This window comes from Periplaneta americana, chromosome 11 (assembly GCF_040183065.1).
Source record: "Periplaneta americana isolate PAMFEO1 chromosome 11, P.americana_PAMFEO1_priV1, whole genome shotgun sequence".
Classification (NCBI taxonomy): domain Eukaryota; kingdom Metazoa; phylum Arthropoda; class Insecta; order Blattodea; family Blattidae; genus Periplaneta; species Periplaneta americana.
In genome coordinates this window covers 122,128,515-122,146,780 of record NC_091127.1, presented here as the reverse complement: position 1 = coordinate 122,146,780, position 18,266 = coordinate 122,128,515, and the positions used below count along the sequence as shown (strand labels likewise).

At 36.8% G+C, this 18,266-nt stretch overlaps 1 protein-coding gene across 1 annotated transcript in view; it reads right to left on the bottom strand.

Annotated features, from left to right (window-relative positions):
* Positions 1-17,192, bottom strand: part of LOC138709307 (transient receptor potential protein-like) — a 48,651-nt gene extending 31,459 nt beyond the window's left edge. Inside the window, exons 1-4 of the mRNA XM_069839982.1 lie at positions 17,002-17,192; positions 6,956-7,127; positions 2,573-2,717; positions 62-157 (exon numbers count right to left, since the gene is read on the bottom strand). Coding sequence (XP_069696083.1) covers positions 62-157; positions 2,573-2,717; positions 6,956-7,110 — 396 coding nt within the window. The 5' untranslated portion in view covers positions 7,111-7,127; positions 17,002-17,192. The remainder of the gene's footprint in view (positions 1-61; positions 158-2,572; positions 2,718-6,955; positions 7,128-17,001) is intronic.
* Between the last annotated feature and the right edge of the window lie 1,074 nt (positions 17,193-18,266).

Below are 18,266 nucleotides of genomic sequence, written 5' to 3'. Positions count from 1 at the left end.
CTGATTACATATTTTTTTGCGTGAAGGACTTAGAACACCGACAGGTCCAAGACCTACTCACATATGGTTGTCCGGGAGTATGGTTCTTTTCCTCCCACTCCAAGAGAAGCTCGACGCCTTCCACATACTCTTCTTTTATTGCGTGTAGGAGAGCATCCTGCAGTAAAGAGATACAAAGAGTTGCACTGTTGAAAATAAATTTTTACCTGTTGATGGAAAATTCTACAGGAATAGTGTTATAGGCAGGATTATAATTTTCTTGCACGAGGTATTAAAATAGCTAATTCTAATAACACAATTATCGATTGAGATTTTGAAGGAAATGTATGTTCTGAACTTACAAGAAATAATATATATAGCCTACTGTAAATATAATTTGTATATATAACTATATAATATAATTAACACCAATTTGATGATTTACTATAAGAGTAAACAAAAATTCCATTGTGTAATTTAGATATCGTAGAAGCAAATTGTATCTTATGATGCCGTAAAAGGCGAAAACGTTTATACATTATTTATATTTAACATGTAAGTTATTAGCAAAATGTTAATATTAAATTTATAAGTCATAAGATTGAAAATTAAAATATTATTTATTGTACACAGTGTACTGCTCATATTCACTATCTAAATATAAGTTAATGTCTCTCAGGAAACATGTACAGTGTGTGCAATGTAATAAATCTTATTCCAAAATGGCATATGATTGCTTGAAATTGTTGTTCCAAACCTTTACAAAAAGTTGATTTTACTCATTTGGTTTTGGTAATTTTTTCCGTGACTTCTTGTTGCCAAAAAGAGGCCGTTTTCAAAACCAAATGATTGAGGTGTTTAGGGCAGGCGGTCCGGGTTCGAGTCCCAGTCAGACCTGGAATTTTCCATTGAAAAATCTGTAGTGACACTCGTGGTGAGAAAGGTCGCAATTGGGGTTTTTCTCGGGGTTCTCTTATTTCCCCATATCAGGCATCTACATCATTCCGCCAATATCTCTCCATTTCGTCATCATTCCATAGCATTCCCCGAACGCTGACTGGTGATGCACGGAAGAGCTGGTCTCCGTACCAGGAGGGTTGCCTACTCGAAACCTGGGTACGCAGTGAACCTTAGTTTAGTCAGTCAGTGTGGGTTTGGGAATGCGCTTAGTTTGAGGATTAAAGTAATAGACCTTGTAAAGTCGTAGTGTTGAGTCATAGCACTCCATGCCGAGATTCCATTCCAATTCGTACACCAACTTAATTTCATAGCAACAAAATTTAATATGGACATACAGTATCAACTGAGGGGAAATACTCAATTCGGAGCAAAATATGCACTGGAAACACAATATTGTAAAAAGTCAGAATATTCAAATATTTAGTCTACATTCTGGATTTGCATTGGAAAACCTGTCCTTGGACAGACAACTACAGGCCTAAATGAAATTAAATCAAATATTTCCTTTTTTCTGGCCTATGTGAGAATTTAACTCCTAACCCCTCAGTTGCGTCGATACACAGCTGTGTGTGTGTGTGTTTGGGGGGGGGGGACGTGCGCTTTTGTGTGTGTTTGTGCGCACGTGCATATGCTTGTATGTGTTACTTTCTGAGCTAATTGAATATTTCTTTCATTTGCATTTTATTTATATGATTCTGATTAGTGCCAAGGTTTCAAATTTTCATTCGAAACAATTTTTCTGCATCTAAACTATAAACGCTGATGTTGATATTTCTTAGAATTTTACTTCAGACTACAGATGAACAAAACTAACTGCTGCTCTCGCTCGCTGTGTTCATTGCATTTGTCTTTCGAGTCTCGTCTCGTAGCTCTCGTGCGCTTCGAGTCTCGCTCATCATTCTCGAAATAGCATTTGGTCGGCGTGGAAAGATTTCATAACTTTGAATAACATATATAATTGAAATGAATAACATTATATATGTTTAATTGAGACAAAAAGACAAAACAAAATGTTCTGATTCTATTATATGATATTACCAAGGGTTATATCAATAGAAAAAAAAAAACATTTCTCAAATAAATTTGCATTTCTAAGAAACATAAAACATGACGTTAAATAAAACGTTGATACTTTTTTACTTGATCTCAAACATATGAAAAGAAAATTCCTAGCCTTTTAATAAGGGCCTAGTAATTAAATAAAGATTGGGGAACGGATTATTATACACTGAAAGGCAGAGATGATGTTTCAAATAGGCTACTTGATTGTTTATACATATATAACAGTTGCCAAAGTAGATAAAAGTTCGTTTTGGTATAAACAACTGTGGCGATTCAAAGCTGTTTGACGTTCGAGAGTTGTTCACTCCCGAAGTCTTGAAACACTCACAAGCAGTCTTTACGTCAACGATGCGACAACATTGTCGTGTGGGTTTTCGTCTTTGCGGGCGCTGTTGGTCTTGCTTTCTCGTTCGTTGTTCAACTCTACTTCTGACCGCAGTGATTATTACAGCGTATTTTCAGTTAATTATAGACGCAATAGTAGACAGTGTAGACAGAATGTCTGCTAATTACACATATATGTTTACTTTTGAAACATGGTGCATTTCAAATATAACTGTTGTTATCGTACCTTGACTTGAATTTTCCACTCCAGTAATATCTTGATGAGTTCGATATTTTCATTCTCAATTGCTGCGATTAGAGCAGATCTGTTCAGGGGATCGACGCAGTTGATGTCCAATTCATCTGTGGAGTCCTTAAATTGTTCGAGAAAACTGAAACAATGTATAAAATAAATTCAGTTAAGTGTAGTCTAATGTTTTTGAATTACTGATCTCGGATTTTATCTCTGCCTCTGTGCAACGTCACATTTGTAGTGGGGAAGTGAGGAGATAGAAGGAAAGTTGTAATGCTTTTCAATACGCTGACGCCCACGTTGTAAGATAAGCCATTTGAAATTTAACGACCACTGATCAGCAGAGATATAATCCGAGATCTGTTTGTAGCCTACTCTCCTCGAAACGCATAGGGGCATAGAGTTAAGGTCCATGTACTCTCGTAACCGATATTAGATTTTTATGGCCTGGAGAACATTACGGTCATATTAAGATGTATGAGAAATACAGTGAGATATGTCCTGGACAGGGAGATAATTATAATATTATAGCCTTCCCTCCATTTAACCATGACTCGATTCGTCAATTCACTGATCATAATTGTTTCATATTTCAGCAGTTCAAATAAACTAACAAAATATGGAAATGTTGATTAACCATGGCTTCCCCTTCAAAATTTTCTAGAGTTCCTTCAGTGGAGCAGTGTAACCCGGAGTGAGACTAGTGGCCAACAGGCTTAGAGCTCACATATTTAGTTTTGTACAGCCCCCAACCCCTTGCAAGGACGCGTTTTGCGTACCTTTTAAATTTGTCCTCTCAATTCTCTTTGACCATGGTCGGCCATTCATCCGAAATCAAAATCCCACGACTACAGAGATGCTAAATCATCAGACTTCAGCCATAATCAACATCCTATGACTGCAGCGAGGTGCTAAGTCATCACACTTCAGCCATAATCAACATCATACGACTGCTATGAGGTGCTAAATCATCAGACTTCAGCCGTAATCAACATCCTACGACTGCAGCGAGGCGCTAAATCATCAGACTTCAGCCATAATCAACATCCCACGACACTGCAGTGAGATGCTAAATCATCAGACTTCAGCCATAATCAACATCCTACGACTGCAGTGAGATGCTAAATCATCAGACTTCAGCCATAATCAACATCCCACGACACTGCAGTGAGATGCTAAATCATCAGACTTCAGCCATAATCAACATCCTACGACTGCAGTGAGGTGCTAAATCATCAGACTTTAGCCGTAATCAACGTCCTACGACTGTAGTGAGGTGCTAAGTCATGAAATTTCGGCTCGTAAATGACGGAACTCATTTAAAACGTTGGTTTGAATTTGAACGACTGTATGCAGGAATTAGGATAAATATATGCAATTTGCTAGTTAGTTGCTTTTTGGTGCATTGTGCACGCGTCTGTTTCGCGTCCATGTCAAAGCACAACACATATTTTTTAATTTATTGCAATATAACCCTCGATGGATTATAATAAATTCTTCCAAGTAGATTATGCGAACTTCCCTCGTGTATAAATGAACTAGTTCAATTATTTTATCGGATATGTTATAAACATTTCCATAGCAAACGATGTCGAATTTGAGTCTCAGAAAATCCTTTAATTTTTTCGATTAGTTTAGGTGGAATATAGACATGGTTCGACAGCCCATGAAGGGCCAAGGCTGACCAGTCGGCTGCTGGCCTTACGTCCACATGCCTCAGAAGAGGGAACGATCATCCAACCATCGTATCGTATGGATAGCACGATGATGGTTCCCCCAGCCGTTATAGCTGGTTTTCGGAATCTTATTTCGCTATCTGCCGTAGCTCTCCAAATTCATTGCGATGCCGGGTGGGTACCGATCCCATACACTGGCTGAAATTCATGAGAACATTTCTTCCCCATGAAAGCATTCCGTAACGGTAATCTTAGACAGAGTTGGTCGTAAATTACATAGTACATAGCCTATTTGATCTAAATTACACTTAATTTTCGAAAGTTACCCAAAAGCTATTTTACACGATTTTCTTCGCGGCGTAATAAATAATTTTTATGAAAGTAAATTAATGTTACAAACTCTACTATGTGCTTGACGTTGCTGTGTTGTGCTTTTGATTATCGAGCCACAAAATGTAGTCTACATTTTACGCAGTTTTTATTTTCAAGTTTTGTGGAAATAAAACCATGTTCGTCGTACTTGCTATGCAAAGTTCTTCCTGCGTACGACAAGTTGTCTTCAACTTTTATTTTTAATGCAGGATCTTACTGACTTCAAAATCACTGGTTATAAACTCTAACTATGCTGTGAACTGAAATTGATTATGTTATTTCACCCTTTTAAAATTCCTAGGCTATCAGATCACCATATGACCACGAACAATATGGAAGTGTGTAGTAAAAACCAAAGGCGCCGGATCTGAGAAAGTGTCCAGACAGCGTTCTCAAAAGGACAAAAAAAGTATTTTCTTTTTTAATATTAGCCTCCGTCAACAGGACTTCTTCGGTCAGTGGATAAAAGAAAAATAAATGAAACCAGCATTATACACAAAGACACTATCCATTACCACAATGATATAAGGAGTTCACGCGGAACACTGTGTGGTGTTGACTTATCATTTTAAAGGATAGAAGAAATGAAGACTTACTATGGAAAGCTCAAGTGAATTATTGCAAGTAATACATTCTGGTGCCCTGGGAATTCAAGTACATAACAGCTTAACACTTTGTTGTTTAATACATTACAGTAGGTTTTGAATTTATTACATTTTTTTTTTACATTCATGACAAATTGCCCATTTTTACGTGTATTTTACGCGTCGTGTAGAAATTAACTTATCAACTTTGGTCCTAGGCATGATGCCTTAGACCACGACGCTACGGCGCAGGTCGAATATAGATATTACAAATCAAAATAAATTGAAATTAATTTGTTACATTCATTGCTTGCTCAGCCAGCTCACAGATTACTGCTAAAGGTACCGATGTTCGATTTTCTGAAAAGTCATGTGATATATTGCAGTGGTCGCCAAAAGCTGTGTCGCGACACATGTCCCTGCCTCCGTTGAAGCCTAACCATGGGATCATACCCCCACCCTCTGTTTACAGCCTTCACTTCGATAGTTGTAAAGACAGATATCAGCAGCGGACGTACACATGTAATGTTACAAATGCGTAGGATAATGTGTTTCGATGTCTTTTTCCAAACAGAAAATAGATAATATGTATTAAAAACTTAATTTTAAGGAGCATGGGAGGAACAGTATTTCTTTTGTGCTGATGGCGAAAATAAGAGATACTTAACTTGTTGTAACATATTTAATGAAGTATGAAAGAACAATGTAAGTTGTCATTATTCTTCTTGTCGTAAAGACTACCACGCCCTTACCTGCAAGTTGAATGTTTCATTAATAAACAAACGATAAAAAGTATCGGCTTCTATGTCTTATCTTAATCTGGGTAAAATACTTCGACGTTTTTTCGACGTATGTAGTGTAATTTGAATATTTCATAAATAAAGAAACAATAAAAAGTATCGCCTTATATGTCTTATCTTACTCTGGATAAAATACTTCGACGTTTTTTTGACGTATGTAGTGTAATTTTAATATTTCATAAATAAAGAAACAATAAAAAGTAACGGCTTATATGTCTTATCTTACTCTGGATAAAATACTTCGACGTTTTTTCGACGTATGTAGTGTAATTTGAATATTTCATAAATAAAGAAACAATAGAAAGTAACGGCTTATATGTCTTATCTTACTCTGGATAAAATACTTCGACGTTTTTTCGACGTATGTAGTGTAATTTGAATATTTCATAAATAAAGAAACAATAAAAAGTATCGGCTTATATGTCTTATCTAACTCTGGGTAAAATACTTCGACGTTTTTTCGATGTATGTAGTGTAATTTGAATATTTCATAAATAAAGAAACAATAAAAAGTAACGGCTTCTATGTCTTAATCGACGTATTTTCGACGTATGTAGTGTAATTTATAAGTTCCTGGTACATTTTTCTAATTTAAAATATCTGCTGGTGTAAAATACACGTTCTTTTATGGTAAATAAGAAAATATATTTTATTTTATTAATAATACAAAAATAATGAATAGGAGGATAAAAAGTTAATACGGAAAAAGTGTGTGTAAGTTAGTTAATAAGTAGAAGAATATTTTATTGTTTTTGTTTTATGGTCACAGTCTGTCTCTGCACTGTCATTCACTACATTATCTGAGGAGATACCCACTCCACCCCTCTCTCTGCGATAGTGGTGTGCAGGTTACATTTCTACTACGTCACAATTTCGTGGTGTTTGGCAACCACTGTATAGTGTTTATGGACAAAGGGGCTGTGGAACTAGTTTTCTCTTCGTTACCTCTTGACGTTAGCACAGTCCCCACGCTCCGCGTACATGAGGAACTGCTTCTCGACTTGGGAGAGCGGATACTCGGGGGGTGCCTGCAGTGACGACCGCGACTGTCTGATCGACTCGCTGCTCAGCAGGTTCTCCTTGGACTCCGTTACCTTCATCCTGATCTCTGAAAATTCTGAAAAATTGCAATAATTACAGACACGACCTCTGGGTAAATATTTAGCTTATTATATTGTACACTTTTCAGCTACTTGCGATTAGGTGTCCTCTACCTCCGTTCCAAATATGGTATAGTAACAAACAAAACAAGTTTGATTATTGCACATGCGCGCACGAAATGTTTCGCGTTGTGGTATTCTGTTCAGTGGTGAAGGAACTATCAGACAGTGGAGTTGTGAATGTTTCTAATCTTCTGTAGTGCATCAAACTATAATATTTAAATAGTTCATTATGAACAGAAATCAAATGGGTACCTGCTGTGGTGTTCTTATTGCAGAAAATGTAACACCAACCTAGTAAATTTTGAATAGAACATCTATGTGATGAAGGATGGATAAAGCGGAGAAAATTCTCTCCGGCACCAGGACTCGAACCCGTGTTTTCAACTCTACGTGCTGACACTTTATCCATTAAGCCACACCGGATTCCAGTTCCGATGCCGGATTGAATCCTTTCAGTTTAAGTTCCATCTCTTAGTTTCCCTTTTGTGGATCCCGGCCACTTAGTCACTCGTAATGAGTGCACCTCTGCGCATTGTGCGTTGGACATTGTGCCACTGTCACATATCTGTGACACAGTGCATGAAATGAACGATCTTATAACCAGAACGGAGATATCGTGTGTTTGACGCGATGGTTCTCCTAGACGTTATAGTTGCTTCGCGGAACTGGATTTCGCTACCTACCGTTGCACATCAAATATTTATTATGATGCTGGGTGACACCGTTCCCATACACTGAACGAAATTAGATGAGAAAATTCCTCCCCCATGAGGACTCATTCCGTAACGTGTGTCCAGGCATGATACCTAAGAGCACGATGCTACGGCCCAAGACTTATGAAGCCCACACCTGTGGAATAACGGTTAGCACATCTGGCCACGAAACCAGGTGGCCCGGGTTCGAATCCCGGTTGGGGTAAGTTACCTAGTTGAGGTTTTCTTCGGGGTTTTCCCTCAGCTCAATATGAGCAAATGCTGGATAACTATCGGTGCTGGACCCCGGACTCATTTTAGCGGCATTATCACCTTCATCTCATTCAGACGCTAAATAACCCGAGATGTTGATACAGCGTCGTAAAATAACCTACTAAAAATACTTATAAAAAGAGCACTGAGTGCAATATACAGGGAATTAGGTGAAAAGAGAGTCTATAATAATGTCTACAATGGAACAGTAATGAATAAAATAAGACGAAAAGGATGATCATGGAGAGATGTTAAATAAATTGAGCCGTTCAGAGCAGAAGTGGTGTAAGTAAAATGGGTAATGAGTGTGAAAGTAAACATTCTGTAAAATACAGTGCAAAGTAGCAATTAATATTCAATTTATTTAAACAATTAGTAGTCAGTAGATAGCAAGAAGGCCATATTATTTGCTACTTTGAGCTGTATTTTACAGAATTTTTACTTTAAACCTCATTACCCAATTTTGACTTACACCACTTTTGCTCTGAACGGCTCAATTGTCGAAAACAATGTTCGGTGACGGAGTTCATTGAAGCGTCAACGTAGAAGCTGAAGGAGTTATTATTACACCTGCTGCTGCCACTACTATTTGTAGAACCTATTATTAAAACGAAATAACAATAGAATATTCTCGAAATTGAGATCCGCTTGACAAGTAACACCTATGTTCATGATGATATTTAGTCTTCATTGTTCAGGCTATCTTCGTTTTTATGTGTGCGATAACAAAAACACAATGGACAGAATGAAGTTTGGTGCTGAAGGATCCGTTGAATAATAAAACAGTTCTATAGAAAACATAACCCAAAAGAATGAAGGCGATGGGTTTCTAAGTGGGATAATTCCCTTGACATGGCTTCTTTTTTAAAGGAAGTACATCATGTTTCTAAATGGCAAGATTTCAAATGAATTTTTCCGAAAATTTCTCGTTTTGGTCTAAATTAAACCCAGCTACAGCTGTTGCAGCCAAGTAAGTGACTTTTGACGTCTTTAGTGAAACACGTGGAAGGCAAAGCGCGGAGTTGCAGCTAGCAGCATTCCCTTTCCCAGAGGCAGACAGTAGGTGTTCATTACTGTTAAACGCGGAAGGAAGTGTTTACATTACGAAGACAACTGAGCTAAGGATCTGCGTGGCAACATCGTCTTCACTTGCCTTGTAGCGCTGAAGAGGCGAGTGACGAATTCAGTTTTTATTTGCTGTTCCATGCGGTCAGCTGGTAGAAGGGAGTTCAAAATAGACGTTACACAACTCTCTGAAACCGATTCTTTGCTTGTAACAGCTTTAGTCATCATTTTATCATCCGTGGTAATTATTTCTGACTTAGGCCTACAGGTGCTCCACAGTAGAAATGGAATTATCCATACTGTTAGACTAACACAGTCCAGGAAGGTTTAAATGACCATTTCAAAGGTATTATGTTTTTGATTAGTTTTAGTTCATTATTTATGAATTAAGCCACTCTAGTAAAAGTAGAACCAGAGCCTTCTTCAGTTACAAGCCGGAGCATGGGTAGGTTTGGCAACGCTGAGTGGAAGCGGGAGATTCTAAAGCGATATTGATGTAATTGTGCTTGCTCATTGCTTTCGTTGTATGCAACGTGTATTTTTTCAATAGACTATTACTTTATGCACAAAAGTAAGATCAAGATTCAGAGTAATGAAGAGCACTTGAAATAATTAAAAAAACATGTTTTTTATTGACAGTAGAAAGGTAAATAAATAAATAAATAAATATTGATATTGATATATTTGATATACTTATTTCTACAACTCTTATTTGATAATGGGTCGCCACCACATCTCTGTGTTCGTGCTCCCCATTACCTTCTAATTACAATAACACATACAAACTTTCATTGACGTGTGCAGTCATCTTATTTTACCTTTGTTACCTCTATTACTATAATTCATACTCTCAATTTGCTTTCTAACCTCTCCCCTTAAAATTTTCTCTTCTTTCTAATGAACACCTCACCACTTTTATTGTTTACTTATATTTGAAGTACTTCCTATCATCTAAAATTTCCCTAATTTTGAACTAACTTTTACTAACACTATTTAATGATACTCATTCACTTTCATCACTAATTTACAATCAGTTCTACCTCTCCTCACTTCTGTCATCACTCTTATCCCTTATTTCTCCATTAGACACTGAATCACATGTTTATTTTGTTAAACTGTTCCCTTTCACTCCGATAAATTTTCCGTTTGCCACTATTTCTGTAAGCCAACTCAACAAATAAATAAATAACATATTCCTTGCACCGAATATAATAAAATGAACAATGCAATAAAGACGTAAGTTCCTACGCAGTATACTTAAGTTCCATTCAATTAACACATTTGTGGCTAGCAAATTGACAATGTTTTGGGACTTTATGGTGTTTCACCTGTAACGTGAAAGGTCTAGGATACATTTTAATATTATCTTATGCGGTTATCTATCGTGTTTTCTATAAATACCGTATTTCAGATGCCCAGGAAGCCAGTTTTAGTTTGAACTTGGCCAGTCACTATAACAATACTGTAATCCTAAATTATTTCTTATAAACTTTTAAAAAATAATTTTAAATAAATATAACTACAGAAAACAAGCTAAGAAGGTAAATTATGCAAATAAAATAAAAATGTAAACAGTGAAAACTGACATATTATAATAAAGCATGAGGATGTAAATACAGTTAGGCCAAGCATAAAGATCTATGAAAAAATGAAGAAACATATCTTCAAAATAACACTAACAAAACACATCATTATCTATTAAGTATGTGGCAATTAGTGTAAACTCAGTTAACTTTAAATCCTGTAAATACGAAGTGAAAAGAAACATGTTTATAACTAATTTATTACAAAAGGAATAATATTAATAAACAAACCTTGAAAACCAACAAAGTGAGTGTATGCATCTACAAATTATAGATAGTTCTGACGTATAGGAGGCATTCCGAATCTTCAAAACTTCAACTTATTTTATGGGATCACAAAACAGCTGTTTACAATGAATTTGAAAATCCACGGCTTAACTTTATTGTTATAGCAGGCGAGACCCAACAATTTGGCTAGAATTCTGTTACATCACAAACCACAAGTAAGACTATAAAAATGTAATTTATACAATATGTAATATTTATAAGAATAGTCAGTTATTTAACCGTAAAAATTGTCAAAGACTGCAACCATTTTATTTTCATTTATTGTCTTGTTTTTATCGCCAACACGCACTTAGTTTATAATACATCAACAATGAACGTTTGGTACGACCGCGAACATAATTCCATCGACACACACTTATATTGTAACATTAATTTGCATTGAAAATCGGCATTAGCACAGACACGTGCACTGTATCGTAAGCCTCCGGTTGACAGTTAATTACAGTGTTGCCGACGTATGGCTCCGGCTTGTAACTGAAGAAGGCTCTGATAGAACTCATCTAGGAGTAAACTGGGAAAGCACTATAATGTACTGTAGTCGAAAGGAAAATATTCTTTGTTATCTTTTTTTACATGAAAAGGGAGCAGTTAATTAAACAGCCCTGTAACCTTACTCGTTTTCAGAATCTTATTAAAAATTCCGTTTGCTTTTATTCTTTCCCTCGGACTTAAGATAACATTTAAAGACACAGGGGAAACTAGGGTTAATGGGCGTTTTAAAGTTGTTACAATAGAGCATTTTGTAGGTTATAATGACCCATTTTTCCCTGTGTAATTCAAAAACCAGTTTATTACCGTATAAATATTTCACTTCTGTTTTGAGAGATGGATTCTTAACAATAGAAAGGTGCAAAGTGCTAAATTTATTAACAGTATTTTATTAATAAATAACTTTCGCTATTGAACAATTTTTACTTTGTTAGTTGGGAGGCCAGAGAGAAAAAAGACCTTTGGGGAGGCCGAGACGTAGATGGAAAGGTAATATTAAAATGGATCTGAGGGAGGTGGGATATGATGATAGAACTGGTTTAGTCTTGCTCAGGATAGGGGCCAATGACGGTCTTATGTGAGGACGGCAATGAACCTCCGGGTTCCTTAAAAGCCAGTCAGTAAGTAAGTAAGTAAGTCTGAGAATTTATGGTGGAAATTTAAATTCCAGTGGGCTAAGCTATTGCCAGAGTTACTGCAACTATGACACAACATTCTAGAGATGAGAAAAAACTAAATTTTCTTAGAAAAGCGGGTTCTCCCCTTATTTTAGTCGACCCCTCTATTTATAACCTAAAAAAAAAATACTGATTATAAATTTTATCAAAACTCAAATTTTTGTTACTAAGTTCCTTTATATCGCTTCCATCAATTCGCACATAAGTTCAGTATTGTCCAATTGATTATTATTCACGGCACCATCAATGAATACATGTAGAACTTGAATATATTATAACCGTGATAAAACACTCGATTGTGCATAATTTACCAGTACATCAGTAGGAGCCAAGTAGAATCAGAAAAGAATATTAACCTTGCTAATTTGACCTGGTTTATTTTCGTTATTTCTGGAGCTGCTATACATTTCCGTGGTCGCCCTCTCTCTCCAACCGATGATACGTTCTCTTCCATAATATTACGTTTACAAAATGCTCAATTACAGCCACTAAATTCACTGATATTTATAAAAATAACAAGGCACATGCAAGATACTCATCCACAACCCTATTCTACACAACAAGAAGTGGAGAAGCGGGAGGGAAATACTGGTCGGTGATTGGTCGAGAAGCGCTATACAACAGAACTCACAAGATTCAGTGGATCATGAGAGTTTTGACTGAAACCGGGAAGTTTGTCGCCTGTTTACACAAGCATCATGTAAGAAATGTAAAAAATTAACCTCTGAATCGTGTTCTACGCAGATAAGACATGAGAATATAACGGTATCTCAATTTTTCATTTTTTAAGTGTGTGTATGACTCTAACCGACTCAATTGTTCCACGCCCTACCGCTACGACTATTGCCACTACAATCACTGCTACTACTACTACTGGTATCAGTATTTATACTACCGGTACCTTCCTTTACTGCTACTTATTACTGATATTACCACTGCTAACTATTGACACTGTTACTATACTCAGGGCAATTCGAACTGGCGGATCAAGGTCAAGCAATGGACTACATTCTCCACGCTTGCTTACCCCATTCCTGGACCATTCTCCAGTCCTCAACTAAAGTCGGCTGGGACAGCCCGATTACCAGTACTTCAGTTCAGTGACTCGTGCGTGGTTTGTACGTTTGTACATGACTTTGATCCGCCAGTTCGAAATGCGCTGAGTATATAAACGATGATACTGCTTAATGTTGCTGAGCTGCTATTATTACACAACTATTGATACTAATACTGATGGTAATGGTATTACAAGTGCTGTTGTTGCTGCTGAACGCGCCTTAAATATGACATCTTTCTCTACCTCTTTAATCTTTCGTCTCATATGAATGATAGAGGCACCCATTTTGCATGGCGAGAGAATTCAATCCAAACCCTACGGCTTCGATCACGTCACCTGTGACGTATTTGCTCGTAACATTTTTATGATGTATGGAAATAGGATTTCGTTTTATTATCACCATTGTGAAGTCTCTTACGGGATTAGAAATATTTTTTGTGTCGAATTTTATAGCTATCTGTCAATTGGAGTTGTGTGTGATATCACGTCTTTCTGAGAATTTTCATGAAACCTCAGTCTTTGCTTAGTACACTCACGACTTAGTCGGTAAATCAGTCAGTCTGTTTGTCAGACAGCTGATAAATTCTCACTGAACGGGATCACGATTCGATCTCGAAGATGATCCTATGGCGTTTCTGAAGGAACGATGATGGGGGATATTTCCTCCGACTATTTAGATTTTTTCTGTTATTCTTTTTCCACCACTGTTCCAGTATTGCTGTATCATCTCATTGTTTATGAATGTCTTCTGTGAATTGAAAGAGATTCGAACTAAAATATTACTGTTATAAATTGATTACTTTTATATTACAAACCACAGCCACCGGCATAGCTCAGTCGACTAAGGCGCTTGCCTGCCTATTCTAAGTTGCGCTCGAGCGTGGGTTCGATCCCCGCTTGGGCTGATTACCTGATTGGGTTTTTCCGAGGTTTTCCCCAACCGTAAGGCGAACGTCAGGTAATCTATGGTGAATCCTCGGCCTCGGCCAAATATCATCTTGCTATCACCACTCCCATCGACGCTAGTAGGCCTAGTTGATACAGCGTCGTTGAATAACAAAGTAAAGCAAACTATTACAAATCGCACTATCGTGGCCACCAGACTTCATATCATTTTCAGTTTCTAAAGGGACATCATTTTATTTTTACTTCAATTTTTATTGTGCCTGAGTTTTTGAATATACTTCACTCCCACTCCTTCTACTAATGAAGTTCAACCGTCCTCCACACAGATCCAAGACCGCATGTACAGTCGTAGTAGCCTTACGGTCATACTAAACAGTACGTTTCAAAAATATGTTCGCGTTTTCCAGTGACGAAAGAGCTTTAATATTGAATCATTTTCGCACAGGTACTGTCGTCCATTTGCCTGCATCGTATCCCGGTTTCCCTCACCAGCTTCTATTCGCCAGCTGATGGCTGGGCTGTCTTAGCTCTTTTCTGAGAACATTAATTTCTGTTAGGAATTAGACGTCTACGTAATATTATACAACTGTTTAAAATAATTTAAATAAAAGGGCCTCGTTAAGTAAATAACTGTCAAGTGATTTCCTCCCTTTCTACGACGCTACAACATAACCACTTGGACGGTCAGTAGATAGTAGCCTATGTCTGAGTAATTTTATCTTTTCAGATTGGGCAGAAGTGAAGATTGAATTTACAGTACGTAAGGCACTCTTTTATAGATTAGGTACAGAATTATTTCAACATGAGTTACTAGTACGAAGGACGAAACTGCTGATTGGGATTAGGTACAATAGTCTATAGTGCGATAATATGCACATTAGAACTGAAGCCTGTATCGAAATGAACGGCCACGATTTTCAAAAATGTGTTTAAATATCCATATTATGATTATTTTTCAATTTAACTTCATTCTCTATATTGTACGCTAATGTGCTGTAGACAGTATAATATACACTGCATAATGAATACATCCGCATGGAAAGCTCATTTCGTGAGTTAAAACACTCCTTGTTAATACCGTACTGTATTTTGATTAAATAAAAACCTAATGAAAATGATCAAACTCAAAAGCGCAATATTTCCTAGTTTACGTAAATGGATGAACTACTTTTCTTCTCTCCTATACCTAGTAAAGCGATTTGTTTATATAGGATTACGTCAGTATCATCGAACTCCAGTCGTGGAAGGGGGTAGCAAACGGCGTTGATCCATTGGTATAGCCAAGTGAAAATTAAAAATGTTAGTAAAAATAAAATGATGTCCCTGTATAATCACGATATTATTGAGAAGAAGTGCTGCAATGTGCATGCAAATAAAAACAAACTCTTTCCTAAAATGTATACTTTAAATATGTAATTATCTATTAATAATTAGTGATATTATAATAAGTTCAATACTATGTCAATGCATGCACCTTAATCTTTACTTTTGCGATATGCAATAGTAGTCCTTATGGAATTTTCTTGATGGAAATTCTTCGTGCGTTACAAAACATTACTAACACCAACACAACAGAAATATGTGGTTTGTCAAATTTACGTGAACATCAAGTACATTTTACATCAAGTATCTTCTTAAGACAATATACTGTTTTCTAAATAAATATGAACTTAAAAAAACAACAAATATCAGTTAGAATTAAGAATATGCAGGCTCTTGTAGTGACTGCAAGACTGAGCAAGTTTTCAAGTAGCATGCACAATAACATAAACTTTTAGACAAGAATTGGCGTTGTTTTGAAAGAAAACACGCTTAAAATATAATTATAGAGGTCTCATATATAATCATATGTATGTACAAGTCATACAAATGGCCAAATGGACTGAGCGAGTTTTGAGATCACACTCTTCAATTCATATTTTCGCAATCTAAAACATCAAATATATTTACTCTGAAAACAGTAAACCTTTTTTTTTTTTTGTAGAAAGACATGAAAATTCCTGATAGGAGAGGCAAAAAAAAAAAAAAAAAAAAGAACAAAATCTTATCCTTAGGAAGTCGTAGCATACAAGTTGTTGGATGTAGGGATATTAGAAAAATTATATTTACGCGTATGGAATAAACATTTTGTATCTTTATCCATGAAATCTGTGGGACAAGATCTTATGTTTGAGTATTCAAGCTTCAATGGAAATTAATAATGCCATACGAACATAAATACATGAAAATAACTAAAAAGTTATGCAAATCAAGAATAATAATTTAAAATACAACTATTTTTAACAAAATAATCTGCCCTCAATGAGGGAGACCATAAAGATCCAGAATAAAAGCACCACAGAATAATTTATAATGACAAAAATATTAAATACAGGAATTGTTTGGTAAGACATCCAGAGAAATGCAAACCCAATAGAATTGTCAATGGCCAAAATATAAATGGTAATGTAATATTCGGATTGAATCCTTAAGAATATTCAATAAAGTTTTTTGAAAAGTTCATAATTATTATAGACATACAAATCATTGTCTATGAGGTACCAACAAGAACATTATATATTACCAGAATCTAGGCTCTTCCAACGTGTAAAGAATGTCAAATGAAAAACTTCCAATGTATTTATGAATTTGATATTCTGAGTACAAAAAAGAAAGAAAAGAAATACAAAATGGTTTAAAACTGGACAAGAGGATGTGACAGACAAGTATTGCAAGTGAATCAGTTAATGGAGGGAATGGAATGGAACACGACTATAGACATTGTAAAACCATACAGCGATAACTGAAACAATACTTACAAATTAAATTTTGTAGTAGAACCAGACTGGGAGGGTGGAAGATCTCCAGATGTTGAAGTGTTGGGTAGGTCTCCCCTCCTTAATTTCTGATGTCAAGAGGTCACATCTATGTCACTGCACACTGAAAAATGACTGGTCAAGGCTGTGACATCCCCTCCTGGGCATCCAATAACGTGATCAAGTTGTTTGTTTGTCCGTGCGCAACTTTCCCTTACCTGCAGGAAGTATAATCTAATTACTTGGTTTATTGATTTTTTGAGTCAAACACTTTGCAGTTTCATGAGTACATCCAACAAAAATAAATATGGTGTAGTCTTTAATGGAGGCAAATACATTAATTATACCTGATTATTGGAAATGCTGAAAATGATATCCATCTTCCTGTGGGATTTACTTTCAGCCAATGAAAGTGAATTTCGGGAGGGGGCACTATGGCCCAGCACTGCGACCTTTTACGATCTCTTGCCCTAACTCTCAAACTGGGCGCATTCCCAAACTCACACAGGCTGACTACAATAAGGTTCACTGCGTACCCAGGTTTTGAGCAAGCAACCCCCTCGTCCCTAGGCCAACCCCCTCCTTGCGTCACCAGTCGGCGTTCGGGGAATGCTATGGAATGATGACAGAATAAAGAAATGTTGACGGAATGATGTAATGCCTAAAATGGGGAAACGAGAGTACCCCGAGAAAAATCTCAACTGCGACCTTGTTCGCCACAAATGGATTTGTCAGTGAAAAGTTCCATGCATGACCGCGACTCGAACCCGGGCCACCTGCGTTCTGTAAGCTAAGTTTATTCCTTTTTATTACTATAGCGTCTCAGTTAAGGCGTAATGTTGCAAGCCGCAAGGTAGAGAGTTCGAATTCCGATGGGGTCGTGGATTTTATTCATCGATAAAAATCTTCCGACCTCTCTATGACCCTGGAGTTTACTCAGCCCCCGTACTGCTGCTATCAGAGTTGGATTTGAATAGGGAGAGAAATATCTGGTAAATTTTGCCTAGAAATCTCTATTACACGAATGGGATAATTTAAGTGTTAAGATTACCGTATATGTGCGAGGGTGGACCCAAAAGTAACCGGAACCGCACTGTTGCGCACCCATGCTTTGTAGTTATGAGTTGTGCTGTTAGGTGGTGTTAGTTTGGGGTCTCCCGCGACCGTTAGTGAGCTGGCGTCAGTCTGAGTTAAGTGGTTTGTTTGTGGTTCTGTGTTGTTTGCGTTCCTGTTCCAACCGTTTGGCGATTAGTGTGATGGCCGACCAC